This window comes from Ochotona curzoniae, unplaced genomic scaffold, assembly GCF_017591425.1.
Source record: "Ochotona curzoniae isolate NIBS_2020 unplaced genomic scaffold, NIBS_Ocur_1.0 contig_4148, whole genome shotgun sequence".
NCBI lineage: Eukaryota > Metazoa > Chordata > Mammalia > Lagomorpha > Ochotonidae > Ochotona > Ochotona curzoniae.
The window spans coordinates 5,743,481-5,758,468 of NW_024466146.1; the positions used below are offsets into that span (position 1 = coordinate 5,743,481).

The 14,988-nt window shown below is 51.0% G+C and overlaps 1 protein-coding gene across 1 annotated transcript in view; it reads right to left on the minus strand.

Annotated features, from left to right (window-relative positions):
• Positions 1 to 10,847: 10,847 nt before the first annotated feature.
• PLEKHM3 (pleckstrin homology domain containing M3) overlaps positions 10,848 to 14,988 on the minus strand; it is a 202,224-nt gene continuing 198,083 nt past the window's right edge. Inside the window, exon 8 of the mRNA XM_040984565.1 lies at positions 10,848 to 12,200. Coding sequence (XP_040840499.1) covers positions 12,023 to 12,200 — 178 coding nt within the window. The 3' untranslated portion in view covers positions 10,848 to 12,022. The remainder of the gene's footprint in view (positions 12,201 to 14,988) is intronic.

Consider the following 14,988-nt stretch of genomic DNA (forward strand, 5'->3'; position numbering starts at 1 on the left):
GCTTTCCCAATCAGGGAGCCGCAGAAATAAAAGGAGGGGAGGAGGAGGAGGCCGGAGGCCCAGGTTCCTGATGGAGAGAGGAGGGGTGTATAGACTCAGAGACGGGGCGCTGGACTCTGGCTTGTGTGGGGCTTTCTAAAGTAATAATAAAGATGAAGGAGGCAAGGATTACTGGGAGCTGGGCTGGGGGTGGGGTGGCGGGACCAGGAAGACTTTGCTGCAGCCTTGACAGTGGGTGTGAGTGAGGGTGGGGGTGGTCACTCCGTGGGAAGGGAAGCGGTGGGTCTGGCCTCGGCAGCCCGTGTTCCCGAGTTTCCGCCAGCCCCAGGAAGGTGGGAGATTCTCGTGAGAAACCCAGGGACTGGTTGCTGAGCTTGGCTGAAGGCGAAGCCCCGAGATCGCCCAGGCTGCTGCGGGGTGGGGATGGTGGCCCGGCAGCCAGAGCAGCAGAAGGTGTAGCCATTTCTTTCAGGAACTGACTCCCAGGAAGTCAGGATGCGGAAGGCGAGTCTGACTTTGGAAATGATCCTTGAGAGGAGTCGAGACACAATGGGAGCCAAATAACAGCTCTGGGCTCCGAAGCCCGCGCTCAGAGTTGCCTGGCCCCAACCTCTGCCCCTCCTTGGCACACCTGCCCGGACCAACCGCCCTCCAGGCCCTGGAGGACGGTTCTCCCTCGGCACCCCGAGAAGGGCATACCTGGACATCTGCCCTCCACCCCATCCCTCCCTGCTAGCCAAGAGGTCCTCATTTCGCTTTACTCTCACAATGGTCGCCCGGCCAGGCTATTGCTGTTCATCCTCTCGGAAGGCGAGGGGTGAACACGGGACGGAGACCTCTGCTTTACTCCCACAGGCTCGGGGACCTCCAGCATCCGCAGCAGGGGAGGGAGCACGGTGTCTGTGTCCCAGTCCACGATGCCGTACTCCAGCCTACGCTACGCTGTGCTTGCACACAACAAGGCCTGGGTCTTTGTTGCCTTCACATCCCCAGTGCCAACTGCGCGCTTGGCACTCAGGAGGGTACCGGGGAAGGTTTGCCGGCTGAAGGGCGGGGGTGGCAGGGAGGACTAGGTTAGCACAGCTGCTCCACTGGCAGTGGCGTCCAGCCTGTAGCCCATCGGAATCAGCTCTTCGTGTGCGTGGGTCCAAGCACGGATCCCTCCCTGTCCCCACCCACCCAGTGTCTGAGAATGCAGGTCCAGGTCAGGGCCTAGAAGGCACGCTTCTAGCATCTTCCCAACTTTGAGAAGGGCCGCTCTGGCCTCATTGCCTGTTCCTGGGGCAGCTATGGAGTCCTCTCCTGCCCTTATCCCTGTCTGTAGCCGGAGATCAAGAGTTTTGTTCAAGGGAAATTAAAATTGAGAAGTTTTCACCATAATGACAGATAATTTTAGGCTCTCGCTTGCTTTAAATAACAATCAAGTAGCCATCTGTATCTGATGGGGAAAAGGATGGATTATGTGCCCAGCTAACCACATTGCAAGCCCATATTTCTAGAAAATATGAGGGGACCTCAAAAAGTTCATGGAAAATGGAATGCAAACAGGAGTTTTTTGGAGGGGCAGACTTTTTTGAAGTCCAGAGCTAGTTTTTGTTTTTGTTTTTGCAATATGTATTTTCTACATACCTTTTATTATTTTAAAGATTTACTTATTTATTTTATTGGAAAGGCAGATTTACAGAGAGAGGGGAGACAGAGACAGAGAAAGATCTTCTGTCCCCTGCTTCACTTCCCAAGTGGCTGCAACTGCTGGAGCTGAGCCAGTCAGGAGCCAGGAGCCCGGAGCTTCTCCCAGATCTCCCACACAGGTGCAGGATCCCAAGGGTTTGGATTGTCCTGGGCTGCTTTTCCAGGTGACAGGCAGGGACCTGGATGGGAAGTAAAGCAGCTGGGATACGAACCGGGCCCATATGGGATTCTACTGCTTGCAAGGCAAGGATTTAGCCACTGAGCCATTGTGCTGGGCCACCTACATACCTTTTAAAGAGTTTTTTCTGGATTTCAACATTTTTGCACCAAATATGTTTATATTTTAATTCCATTTCTAGGTTATTGTATTGGAGGAGACCTCAGAGAATCCTTATACACACTTTCCTCATGGCCTGGGGTCCCGACAAGCACCTGAGGGTCCCAGCATTGGGGCACAGTGGGTTAAGCTGCTGCTTCGGATGCCATCATTCTTACTTTAGCAACATTCTATATTGGAGTCTGGCTGTTCCACTTCTGATTCAGCTCCCTGCTAATGTACCTGGGAAAGCAGCAGAAAGTAATCCAAGTGTCTGGGTCCTGCCACCCATGTGGTAGATCAGTTGGCACACCAGGCTCCTGGTTTCAGCATGGCCCAGTCCCAGCCATTGCTGCTATCTGGGGATGTGAACCAGTGATTGAAAGAACTCTCTCTCTCTCTGTCTCCTTTTCTCTATAATTCTGCTTTTCAAATGAATGGAAATAAATCTTAAAAAAAAAAAAGCAGCACCCACGTGGGCCCTCAGCACTGGATATATTATAAATTAATGGGCAGATTTGAGCCTCGACTGTCAGCAGGGCCCACGTGCTGAGAGACTCTCCCTTCTCCATCTTCTTGAAGCAGAAGCTGCAGCGTGTGCTGACGGGCAATGAGGGAAAGACAGAAGGGATGCAGGGCTCAGCAGAGGTGATGGCAAGGTGCCGGCAGAGCCCCAATGCCCTGCTGGGCTCATGGGTGTTCTGAGCACCCAGAGGACAGGTGAGTATTTGCATCTGGTCTCTGACACTGGGGCTATTTTCCTCTTTACTGTATCCTAGCAGAAGAGGCAAAGTACAAGTCATGCCAAGTAAGGGGGGAGATGACTGGGGATGAAGGGATTCTCACACTCCATGATTCATCATCCGGGTACCATCCACTACGTAGGTCCTTTCATTAAGGTGCACCACACAGTGCAGTTAAAGATTGATTTGGGGACCGACAAGATGGCTGATTCCCCCGTTAGACACAGGCAGCATGTGCATGGTGATGGGTGGGGATGCCTCATTGAAAACACTGTGTGATAGCTGGCATATGACCTGACAGATGCACAGGGGAATACTGCCAACCCTGTGTTGACACAGGTTCCCTGCAGGCTTGGCACTTGGCACTCGGCACAGCCCATCAGCTGGAGCTTGGCCTCTGATCTCTCCCTTTGAGCATGCATTGGCAGAAGCCACTCTTGCAGGTACCTGCAGGCGGGCATCTCCTCTGGGCACCATGGCTGCAGGAGCCACTTCCTGGGCTGCCTCCCTCAGGGACAGCAATGAAACAACTGTTCAGGAAGGTCGACCCAGTTTAGAATTAAAATTCACTCCCTGCCTGTGCAATTGGGATTTATTTCCTCTGCAAAAGGCTCGAATCTCAGAGCACAATGCCTCTTGCTGGGCTTAGACGTGTGCATGATGATCCTAATGGAGAAAAACTCCAGTGTATTTTCCTAAGAGCGCGTACTTTGTGGTGTCCTCAGAGCCTGACATTAGTAACAGCATGTTACCACAATGCAGTGTGGAATCTAAGGCAATTTGGGTGTCCTTGGGCCCAGAATTAATATGTGCTTTGTATAGTCTTGTAATTTAGGAGGCAATTTTCCATAACACAGTGAGAGATGTTCCTTTATACACGGGAGATAATTTAGCTCAATGTTCATTTAGAAAAATTACAGTGCTAATAGCAGCTCCTGGGCCTGAGAACAACAGACCATATTGGGAGAGGCTGGACAAAAGCTGGAGGAATTTCCTTTCGCCCCACCGCCGCTGCCGGAGTGTGCGTGGCAGGACCTGAAACGGTGTCTGAACTCCAGCAGATTTGCTTTAAAATGAACAATGCATCATGGAGGGACAGGAAACAGAAGGGAGGGAGTAATGAATCTTCCTATTGTCCAGGTAAATTAGGAATCAGTGCATATAAATTAATGTCTGTAGGCTCAGCTACAGGAACAACATGTGCTTCCTGCTAGATTCCTCTGCCCCAGCTCGGAGGGAACGGAGGCAAATGAGGAGAATGAGCTTCATGTTTCCCTTGGATGTGTTTTGCCTTAGGCTTCCCGGGTGCTCTGTACTGGGGCCTTAGTTATTCCGAGGGAGGAATCCTCCACCCCAATCAGAAGCCAGGTCATAGGAAAATAACTTTACAACATTTTTCTTCCTCCAGTCAGGAGCATGGCTTCTAATGATGCTGCTCTGGAGGAAGCTGCAAGGGAGTCCCCCCCGCAGACCCACTCGGATTTGTAGTTGCATCCACGCTTGCTTGCTGTTGTTGCTGTCGCTGCTCCCAGTGTGCCCAGCACTAAGGTCAAGGGGAGTCACCTGTTTGTGAGAGAATCCTGAACTCTTTGGTAGAGTGCTGTATCCATGAGGAACACGTCAAAGAATTCCTGTCTTTCTCAGTTTCCATTCACCTGTGAGTTGCAGTGACCGGAAGCCCCACCAGCGCTACAGGTGTCTGACCCAGCCGTGACTGATTGGTGCACTTCTTCTACAGATCTAATATTCCTTGCATTTTCTAGGCCTTTGTGGGCATGAAACCCTTGAGATTTTTCTTTTTAAACACCACCATCCCGAGTGATGAGCTTTGGGCTGTCTGGATGGGCCTGACCTGGGAACAGATACATAGCCACAGTCGAGGAGCAATCACAGAATAACCAGGAGTGAACAAGACAAAGGAGAGTTCCAGGCCAGCTTAGTCACCTGCAGCCATGATGAGGCTCCGGTCAGAGTATGTACTGGACAAACAGAAGTGAACCACACCTTGGAGGAAAAGGACCTGGGTGCAAAGGTAGGATTTTATGAAGGTGACGGCAGTGTGTGAGCAAGTTCCAAAGTTCAGTTCTGTGTCTGGAGGAAGGGATCTTCGCCAAAGGGGTGCAGTCCCTCCACATGCTTTGGACACTGCTTCACTGTTGACCACCACTATGTTGATTTCAGGGTCACCTGCTTCATTGACACTGGTGGTTCTCAGCTCTCAGAAGGCATCTGAGTCAGCCTGAGAGAGTTGACTCAGGGCTCAATCAGAGAGAGTCTGACTCCCTGGTCTGATGAGGCCCTCACGCTTTCCTCTTGCGTCCGAGTTTCTCGCGTGGGGACTGCTCCAGCATTTCAAGCCATCATCAAAGGACAGGACAGGGGACAGGAAGAGATGACAAAACAACATCTCCCCACTCCTCTGACAACAGCTTTACAGGGGCTAGCGAAGCTGTCCTAGGAATCTGTTCTCTGAGCACACTGTGGGTCTAGCTCAGTCAGTGAAACATTAACTTGTTTCTTGTTATCATGGATCACAGCAGGTTTCGTGTGGGGATGAAGTCCAGTGACTACATGGACAGAGAGGGCGTGAGCCCAGACCGCTTGCCTAAGGGTGAGGTGGGAGCGGCTGACTCGAGGGCATCGAGGTGTGTCTTGGCTAGGAAGGCTCAGGGTGCACCTTTTGGTAAATGTTTCACTGGCCACACCTTTGCTAGTTGCTTCTCAATGTCTCTCCTTAGAAAAGTGCATTGTACCTGGTGCTTTTGAAAGGCTGTGAGTGGAGAGCTTCTGCATCCAAAGTCCTTTTTGTGGGAGGCTGGGCAGCCCAGGGAGGAGGGAGTGTGGAAATTCCCAATCCCTTCTCAGCTCCCAGAGGGTGGCTGTCCTAAGTGATATCTGTCCTAAGTGCCGATCTCTGCTCTTCTCACTCTGTTCCTTCATGGTTCCCAAGACAGCCTGCAGGGAGCATTTGCACCTTGTGGCAACTGTGCACACCATGCCTCTGGTTTGCACAGCCAGAAGCATGGATGCAGCCAGGGCGAGAAGACCTGGGAAGGGCTTTGGTTTGGAAGCTTTGCATGCATGAGCAGTGGAAGTCCTTATGCTTTGATTGAGCCAGCGAGGCCCAGAACAGGACACCTGCGCCTTTTTCCAAGTTAGATTTCCTGTGAGCATAGGAGAAGCTGATATAACTATTGCCAGTTGATGAGTTAAGAAAACCAAAGGCTATCTGTAAAATAAAGACATCTTTCAATAAAGTAAATCTCAACTGTGAAATAACTGCCAGCATTCAGCATGGGCTTTCACCACTTCTTCAAAGACAAGGAGGTTAAGAGAACAGAAAATACTTTCTGCATTGTTTATTAAGATGACGTTGTACATCAGGAACAGGTGCATTTAAATTATGTGACAGACAGCCATAAAAACTAGGGGTCTTGTCAACATTACAACTTCACTTTTATATTATCACAGTTACTACATTTATAAAAAAAAAGATGTAAACAAAAATATGGATGCTATGCTAAAACAAAAAGAAAATAAATAAAGACAACAACAATACAGATAAGCACATTAGCTATTACAGATGGCTTAGCCCAGAGGGAGATAATAGTTCACACCTAAAAGTTTAGTCAATCCTCCACTGCGTGAGCAAAAATAAAGAAAGATGATGGATTTGAACCAGGAGCATGAGAACAAGCTATACAGACATAGCTGGCATTGCACGGTCACTGTTGTACATTGCCAATGTTTGTAAAAGCCCAACCTGACACCTCAGGGGACCTCCCACACCACATCAAGGGACATTTTACAAAATCACAGTTTATCTAAGAGGTTTTCCACTTTTCACGTGGAAACCAAATAGCAAAATAAGATCTTCATGCAGTAAAGGAAAAGAAAATCCTTGTGTGTTAAGTTTTGAGCACAAAGAAGGCCAAGTGCACTGATTTTGTACGTTCTGTTCTGGATAGCGGGATTCAAGTCTACCCATTGGCCTCTGTTCCCTACACCACCGTCCTGAGTGACATCATGATGTCCCCCTGAGTTTGGATAAGGAAAGCCAGCCAGCCAACAAGGAGGGATAAGGGGAGAGAAAAAGAGCAGAGAACAAAGTGAACCCTTTTGTAGTTGTGGCTGTGTCGTCTGTATTTCTCGGTGAAAGGGCTGATGGCACTGAGCAGCCAGTGTTATTGTCTTTCTACTTGAACTGTGTGTTTGAACTCACTTCCCCGTGAAGTTAAGGCACCAGGTTGAAGGACGGTGAAAGGTTTGACAGGTATCTTGGAGTCCACAGACTCCAAGCACATGTGTCAAGAGTGGCCAGCAGGAAAGAGGCAAAAGGCTGTGTACTCAGTGGAAGCATGCCACAAGTTTGGTGCGGGGCCGACAGCGTAGCACTAGGTGTACTCTAAGGCACTCCTACAGGGAAAGGAGTAATAAACGGGAAGGGAGCGTGGGGAAGGAGCCACGGGCTGCTACAGGCAGCTAGCCCACTAGCCAGGAGGCTGCTAATCAGGGTTGAGTGCAGGCAAGGCAGATGGGGCGAACCGGAGAGAGGGCAGCTGGCAGCCTTGTGACCAATGGGAGGGAATGTCACTGCACTAAAGGCACCCACCTCTTACCCCGGCCACAACCGACTTCGTTCATGCTTTTCCTAACCAGACTGTGCTTCCTAAGCAGGCTGTAGCTCCTCTTCCCAGGAGGGAGGAACCAAAGCAAAACCTGTGGCAGCTCATTTGCATTAGGTAAGGCCTTCTCTCACATCAGAGGCTGCCTGACAAAGAAAGTGCCACGTGATAAGATCTCTGGAAACTGTTTGAAATAAAACCCCTGACAACTGTGGCCATGCCTGGGATGGCACGCTGCACGTTTCTCTCGGCTTCTAGCTAGAGTTGAACCACAGCCTGGGTTTCCCATCAGTGCAACTTCCACTGAAACACAGGAGAGGAAAACCCTTGAGTCAGAGGTTGTTGAATCCGGTGAAATTAGAATTGTGTGTCAATAAGACAACTGCTGGGCACTGGGACTTCAAAACATTGTCCCATGTGACAAAAATCAACATTTGTCTGCTTAGATAACCAGGCCAGGCTCATTCCCTCTCTGGTGTGCATTTAGGGCAGTGAGCTCCACTCAGGCAAGCAAGTGTGCTGCAAGGTGCAGGGGAGTGCAGTACCATGAGGAGGGAACGCGGCCCAGGATTCGCACACTTGCAATGTCTCCTCATGTTCTGTACCTCTTCACTCTGTTTCTGAGTTTTCTAATGAAAACTGAAGAAATAAAAAAGGGGAAAAATTGCACAGATCTCTATGTAATAATAATAATAATAATATTTGCATTGCAGACCAGCAGTGTGAGAATCAAGAGCTTAAATTAGTTGAGTAACAGATCAAGGGAACATACAAGGAACTGCCCAGCTCTGCCCTCAGGGATTGAGTCCACACAGCACCGCCTGCGCCCTGCCTGATGGATGGTAACTTACAGGGGTCTGGTTTTGGCCAATGAGTAGAGAGGAAGCCCCCAGGTTGGGAAGTGGGGCCTCTTTGAGGCGACAATGTTCCATAGGCCGCCTTGTCCAAGGCCACACCGCAGCTCTCGGCAGGGCTGCAAGCAGCAGCCCAAGGGCTATACCAATGCCAAGGCAAGCAGGCCCCTCCCCAGCATGCTGGAGAGCACCTCTCCTCACCCCCTTAATGCCAGCCGTGCTCCCCTTCTGGAAGAAGCCTGGTCTAAGGAGAACCTAAATGCAAGCACCCTTTCAGCTAACCCAGGGTGCTAAGTCTGGTTCCTGGCCAAACAGCACTCCGGCTGTGTGTGGGCATGACACAGTCCCCTGCAGAAGACAATGAAACAACAGTGGACAAAGAGATTTCACATGGCTTTTGTCTCAAGAGGCTCTGGGACTAGGCAGCCCTGGGAGGAAGCCGGCTCCCATTCCAGTTGACGGCTTTTTAAGTGCTTTGTGGCCTTCCTGCAGCCGTGCGCTGGGCAGTCTATTTTAGGACCTGGCTTCTTTATTGCAGGGTTCGATGCCAACATTTCACCAGGGTTGGACGGTCTTACACAGGAGTTTCTGGCACTGGGAGGAGGGATTTCCTCAAGTGACACATCAGGGAACAGACCCTGCAGTGAAGAGCAGCTCCCTGGAGCTGGCTGTCAGCTCCCGGAGAGTCACTGGCCATTTTCTCAGATGCTTTTACATGTGAGATATTTAATATGGGATGAAAAATGGAACACGAGGAAAAGCAGGTATTAGCTTGGTCTTAAGGAGAGGTGGTAATCCACAGATGTGCTTTAGTTTCGACAGTTTCTAAGCAGGGGAACAGTTACCTAACGGTGCCCCAAGTAATTTGTTCAGGTTGCAGACAGTGAGGGCGTTTGTGGGCTCTAAGGCATTTGGGACTGAAAAACACAATTCTGAGTTTGCATGACCAGGCTCAGCTCCTCAGCTGCCACTGTTCTGGCCTCTCTGATTTGGGCGGTGGTGGCAGAGAAGGTCATGGCAAGGTCCACGGCGGCCACTGACCAGGCTGTCAGGGCTGTCCACCAGAAAGAGAAAACAGAAGCTTCCAGTTCTGGGTAGCTGATGGTGATCTATTTTTTTTTTTTCCCCTTTAGAGAAGAAGCAGAAAGTGCCATGGGAGGCAAGTTTGGTTTTGGAATTCATGGGGACAGTACCTGCAGAGCAGGGGGCCCTCTCCCTGGGTAGTGGCACTAACAGGGGTGTGGTAGATCAGAGACTTGGGACTGTGCTCTGGCTTGAGAACGGGCAGCTCCAAGCCCAGGTGTCTGCGAGCTGGGTCGGGAGGCTCTTGTACGTACAGCAAGCTCGTCAGAGGGGAGGATGGCTGTGCACTTGAGGTCTCCAAAGGCAGTGTGCTGGGAATGGCCCTGCTGACAGTTGGAATCACAGATACATTAATTACAGCGCAGGCAAAAGTAAGCTACAGTGACAGGGAGCTGGGGGCGGAGGGAGAAGGCACTTTGCCATGGGAGCACATCTGTTTTATAATAAGCAGGTCTATAATTCTCTAGTGAAAGATCATGTTCTGCTATCTTCTCCGAGACTGGAAAATATAAATACTGTATTTCACCAAGGGGAGGAGGAAAGGAGATGATCAAATTTGTTTGCCTGTTTGCCAAGTGTTTGAGATTTTCCACCCTTTTCCTTTTGCGTACAACTTGCTCGACGACTGGAGGCAAGGGAAAGTCAACCTGTTTTTCTAAGAGTAACAGGCACCAGGAGGCAGCTCGTGAATAGGGCTCTGGCCTCGGAACAAGATTCCATGCCTTGGTTATGACTACTGTAGAGTCGGAGAAGAAGTGCCTGTGTCGTGCTCAGCTCTGAGGCTGGGCTGTGTGTTCTGCAGCCAGAGGAACTGGCGTGGGCTGAGAGGTGAAATGTTGACATCTGAACGCATACACGTTGGACTGCAGTGTCACCTCCTGGAACATCATGGGATGGGAGCTGCAGGGAGCAGGGGTGGAGAATGGAGGAGTGGGGTTGGATGTGCTGTGCGCTTGGGGAGCCACCCACTACCTGCTTCCCAACAGCCGTGCAACGACTAACCCATGACACAGTAGGCATCTGCTCAGTGCAAAAGCCCTTGAATCATCCAGTGAGCTCTATGGGGAACTGCTTCACGACAAGCACGTTTTCCTGACTGGGAAAGAAGGACTGGGGGACGCTAGGTCTCCAGTGCACTCTGACCTGCCATTTTGGTCACAGTGGCTGCCGCATTGGCTCTTAAAAGGGCACTGCAGTGGGAGAGGGCTACTTTCCAAGTAGCAAAGCAACTTACTGCAGTCCTTATTCATATGATATTATTTGAGCTTTTTGTTTTAAGGTGGGAATTATGTATGAATGTACTTACTTAAATATTAGATTGAATTTACTATTTTTGGAAGCTTTAAATTTTCATAATAAATTTGATATTCTGAGGGCTGGTGCTACGGCATAGTGGGTAAAGGTGCCAGCATCCCATGTGGGCACTGGTTTAAATTCTAGCTGCTCCACTTCTGATCCAGCTTACTGCTAAAGTGCCTGGGAATGCAACAGAGGATGGCCCAAGTGTTTGGGCCCCTGTACCCACATGGGAGACATGGAAGAAGCTCTTGCTTCAACTGCGCCCAGCTCTGACTGTTGTGGCCATCTCCGAGTGAAGCAGTCAATGGAAAACCTCTTTATCTCCCCCGTCTCTAACTCTACCTTTCAGTTAAATAAATACATTTGAAAAAAAAAAAAAAGGTTGGTATCTGAAGTTCTATGTTATTATGATGTTTTTAATAGAGTAAAACAATGAGAAAGCCAGAGTGGCTGCACTGACAAATGTCCACAAGGAAGTGCAGTGTGGAACAGGGAGAAACAAAGCATTGTAAGCTGACAGGCAGGAGCTGCTTGCACAGGAGCTATGAAAAGGAACTGAAGAGCGTCTTGCACGCACCATATACCCTGTGTACCAGCCAATACACCCATGGCTTTGACCACAATTCTAGGATTGTTAAATATCACCCATGACACCCTTGGAAAACAAGTCTTGACAGCTGTTTCCAGCCTGGCAGGGGCCGTGGACAGTCACAGCATCTAGCTGGACCCATCATTTGTACCAGCAAACAGACCTGCAAACGGCTGTTACAGCTTACTGAGGCCTCTTCCTTCTGACATTAACCCCAAGCAGAACCAGCTCTCCTTTCGCATCAGGAGCCCCGCCACAGCCCCTTGCCTAGGTGCCCCTTCCCTCTCTGGGAGGAACTGAGGCAAGAGGGCCAAGGGACACTGGGGCCTGGAGCATTATCGGGTTTTAAACATTTTCTCATGAATCCCATGATGAGGGGTGCTTGCCTGGGTCACCTCAGCCTCTGAGAGAGCTAAAAATAAATACCTCAGAAATACCCTGGAGCACTCTACACTGCAGGAAATGCTTCCACCTGCGGCTGTGTCATAAATGGGCTCTGGAGCCAGAAGAGAAACAGTTTGGACTCCGAAGCCTGGCCTCGAAACCCCTCTGTGCTTGGGGGTGAGCAGGCTGCAAGTCATGGCTAAGTGCAACACAGGCACTGGTAGCCCAGAGGCTCTGCAAACCCTCCGACAATGATTTATACGAACCTATGCACAGGACGAATGTGTATATATAAATAAATAGATAGATATCTAGCTATATCGAGCTGAGGATGAGACAGGCTCCTCTTCCAAAGGGGTCTAACTGGCTAGTTAGGAAGCCACTAGGGCTGGCGGGTGTTGCTGGGTGCATCCTGATGGGGGGGCGGGCAGCCGGAGTCAGGTGTCCTGGTAGGAGAGTTCAAACATGGCGCACGCCTCCTCCAGGCTCTCGTCCATGTTCAGCCGCCGCCAGAAGGATTTCTGCTTCTTCTGCAGCTCTCGACGGACACATCTCGGGCAGGGGACAGACTTTTCTTTGCATTCGGAATGAAAAACAGCTCCACAGCTTTCACATCTGCAAAAAACCAACCACGGATAGGGTGAATAGGACTGAACGAGTGTGACGCAAAGGCATGAGGGCCGGTGGCATAGGGCAGCCAGGGCACCAGCTAGTCTTCCACAATTCTGGGCATGCCTGCGCATGGGAAGAGAAATGACTCACTGAAATGGGCTGCTTCCTTTTCCAAAATGCTCAAGGTTAAGTTTCACTTGAAAAACATACCCACCCCCCCCACCCCTTTTCCTTTTTAGCAGGAGACTGGGGAGAGAATTACAGCTTACGAGGGAGGGGGGCTGCCAGTCAACTAGCAGCGTTGTGATGACAGTGACAATGGGCAGAGCACCAGGAGCTCTGTGCAGCAGAAACAGTGTGGGCAGTAACCCAGGGGGAAGCAAGGCACACTGGGGGCCAAGTCTCACCAACCAACACTGCTCGCATACCAGGGACCTGCCTGGCGGGGCGCATGTGAAAATGTAGCTTAATACCTTGGGATCTTTCTCTTAGTGAGTGTTTCAAGAGGAGGAAAGCCTTCCCAGATTTGTAATAAAAGTGTGAGAAATTCAGCATAGAGAGTGGTGAAGAACCCCCCCCCCCACACACCCCTTTCCCAACCGCAGGAGAGATAGTGTGATTTACCGTGGAGACATTCCCGGTGGCTGACTCGCCTGTGGGGGGATTCGGTTTCGTGGAGGCCTGTACGGGAGTCTGAAGGGCTTGTTTCCACTCCCTGGGTTTTGCTAATGAGTACCTGACAAGCTCAACTCTGGCTCTTCCAGGGACAGCCTTGCTCATGCGGCCTCACCCTGCCAGGCTCAGGGGATGCCCAGGGAAGCTGCCTGGTCCCCGCAGCAGCCTGAGCAACGGTACCTGCGTGCTCCTGCTCAGCCTGTGGTGTCTGCAAAGGCGTCAGTCCTTAGGGCCTGGCCCGTCACTCAGCCTGGTGACTGGGCTCACGGGTCAGGGGCACTAGCCAAAGGGCGGCCTTCCTCCACACCCTTAGCCTGTGGGGAGCAGGCAGTGGCATGGAAAGGTGACATGAAGGAGGTGGCTGGCTGCTCCAGCAGACGGGGCCTCTGCTGCACCCAGCAGTCCCTAGCCCAGGGCAGCTCCCAGGGTCCAGGGAAATGTGGCCTGGTCAGGAGAGTGGGCAGGGCGCTGCAGCTCACTTCCAGATTTGGATGACTGCTGTGGACTCAATTGCACCCCCCTAAAATTCATGTGTTGAAGACCTACCTCCCACATGACTGTACCAAGGTAAACTGTGGCAGAGGTAATTAAAGTCAAGTGAGGTCACTCGGGTGACGCTCTGACCCCACAGGATTAGTGTCTTAGGAGCAGATACGCCAGAGAGCTAGCTTGCCACTTCCCTTGATGCAGCAAGGTCATTTGAGAATGGAAAGGAAAGAGAATCACTGTCTTCAAGAAGAAAGGCCTCACCAGCCCTGGACCTTGCTGGCACCTGGACCCGAGGCTTCCAGACCCCTGAGGAGTCTGTGCCATGTTGTCGTGGCCACCCAGGCTGTGGCATATTGTATGTCAGTCCCAGAAAGACAAGTCCGTGGAGCAAATGACTTGGGCCTGAGCTTCAGTTTCCTGCTCAGCCAAGCAGGACAGCTTGAGCAAGCACCTGGACATGGCGTCCATCACGGGCAGGCACGGGCAGGCATGGGCTAAGTGCCTCATGGACTGCCTGGGTCTGCTCCTTCCACTGCACCTCCAGGCCACTGCTGCCTTTCTGGGAGGCTGCCTACAGCCCAGCCTCCCCTAGGGTGACCTGAGGACACCTCCATCAACCCTTTTATGGTACACATGAGAAAGGAGGCCCATGGGACAGTACCTGATGGTGTCCTGGGGTGCAAGGGTGGAAGACAGAGCTGTGACTGTATTGCAGGGCTCAAGGCAGCCCAGCCGAACCCCTGCCCACATGCCATGCTTCTAGGCTGGAACCTGGCCACTGGAACGAGCCCAGCACCACAGCGCAGTAAGGCACAGGGCTTGAAGTCTGACCACCTGTATCAAGTTACGGATTTCTCGGGGGCTCAGGGACTCGGGCTGCTACTTTCTCACTGCATTGGCTTCCCTGTGTATCATTTGCTGCTTGCAAGCATGTCCCTCCTGCTCACTGTAAAGAAAATAGGAGCAAACCGATGTGGAAGGATCATGCCAATGGCAGCTAGGTCATCACCTTCTGTGGCACCATCCTGCCCCTGGCGGGGTCAGCTCTGCCCTCTTCCACCCTTCCTCCAGGGGGAATGAAGGTCAGTTCCAGGGCTCCCCATGCTTCTCATTGGGCCACTTCCTTCCTAGTGGCAGTGGCTTTGTCCTACCCGGGTCACACCTTTGTAACCTCCTATCGCTAACATGACACTAATGATAACTTTATCAAATAAATTTCCTCCTTCTTGCCCCTTTGCCCTGCTGGGTTAGTCAGTGGTTTATCCACCCAGGGATGTTGCCCTAGGGCAGTGATTGATAAGGAGAAAACTGGGTTCTCTCAGTGCCACTCCCTTATCTCTGCCGATACCCGGGCCCTGTGAGCCAGGAGATTGAGCCTTATCGGATATTTCTGGTGCAACAAACACCCAGGGAATGATGCAGGCAACCAGTGCACCTGCTCCTTCTAGTCAAAGGTCAGTAACTGAACAAAAAATGGTATGAGATTAAAAAAAATTAATGGTTAAAAAAAGAGAAAGAAGTCCTATTTTCTAGCAATTTGTAACCCAGCAGGTATCTTTGAAACGAATGGCTGGATTGATCATTATCCAGTGGCATTCCTCAATTTGGAGAATCTATGGTTGCTCCT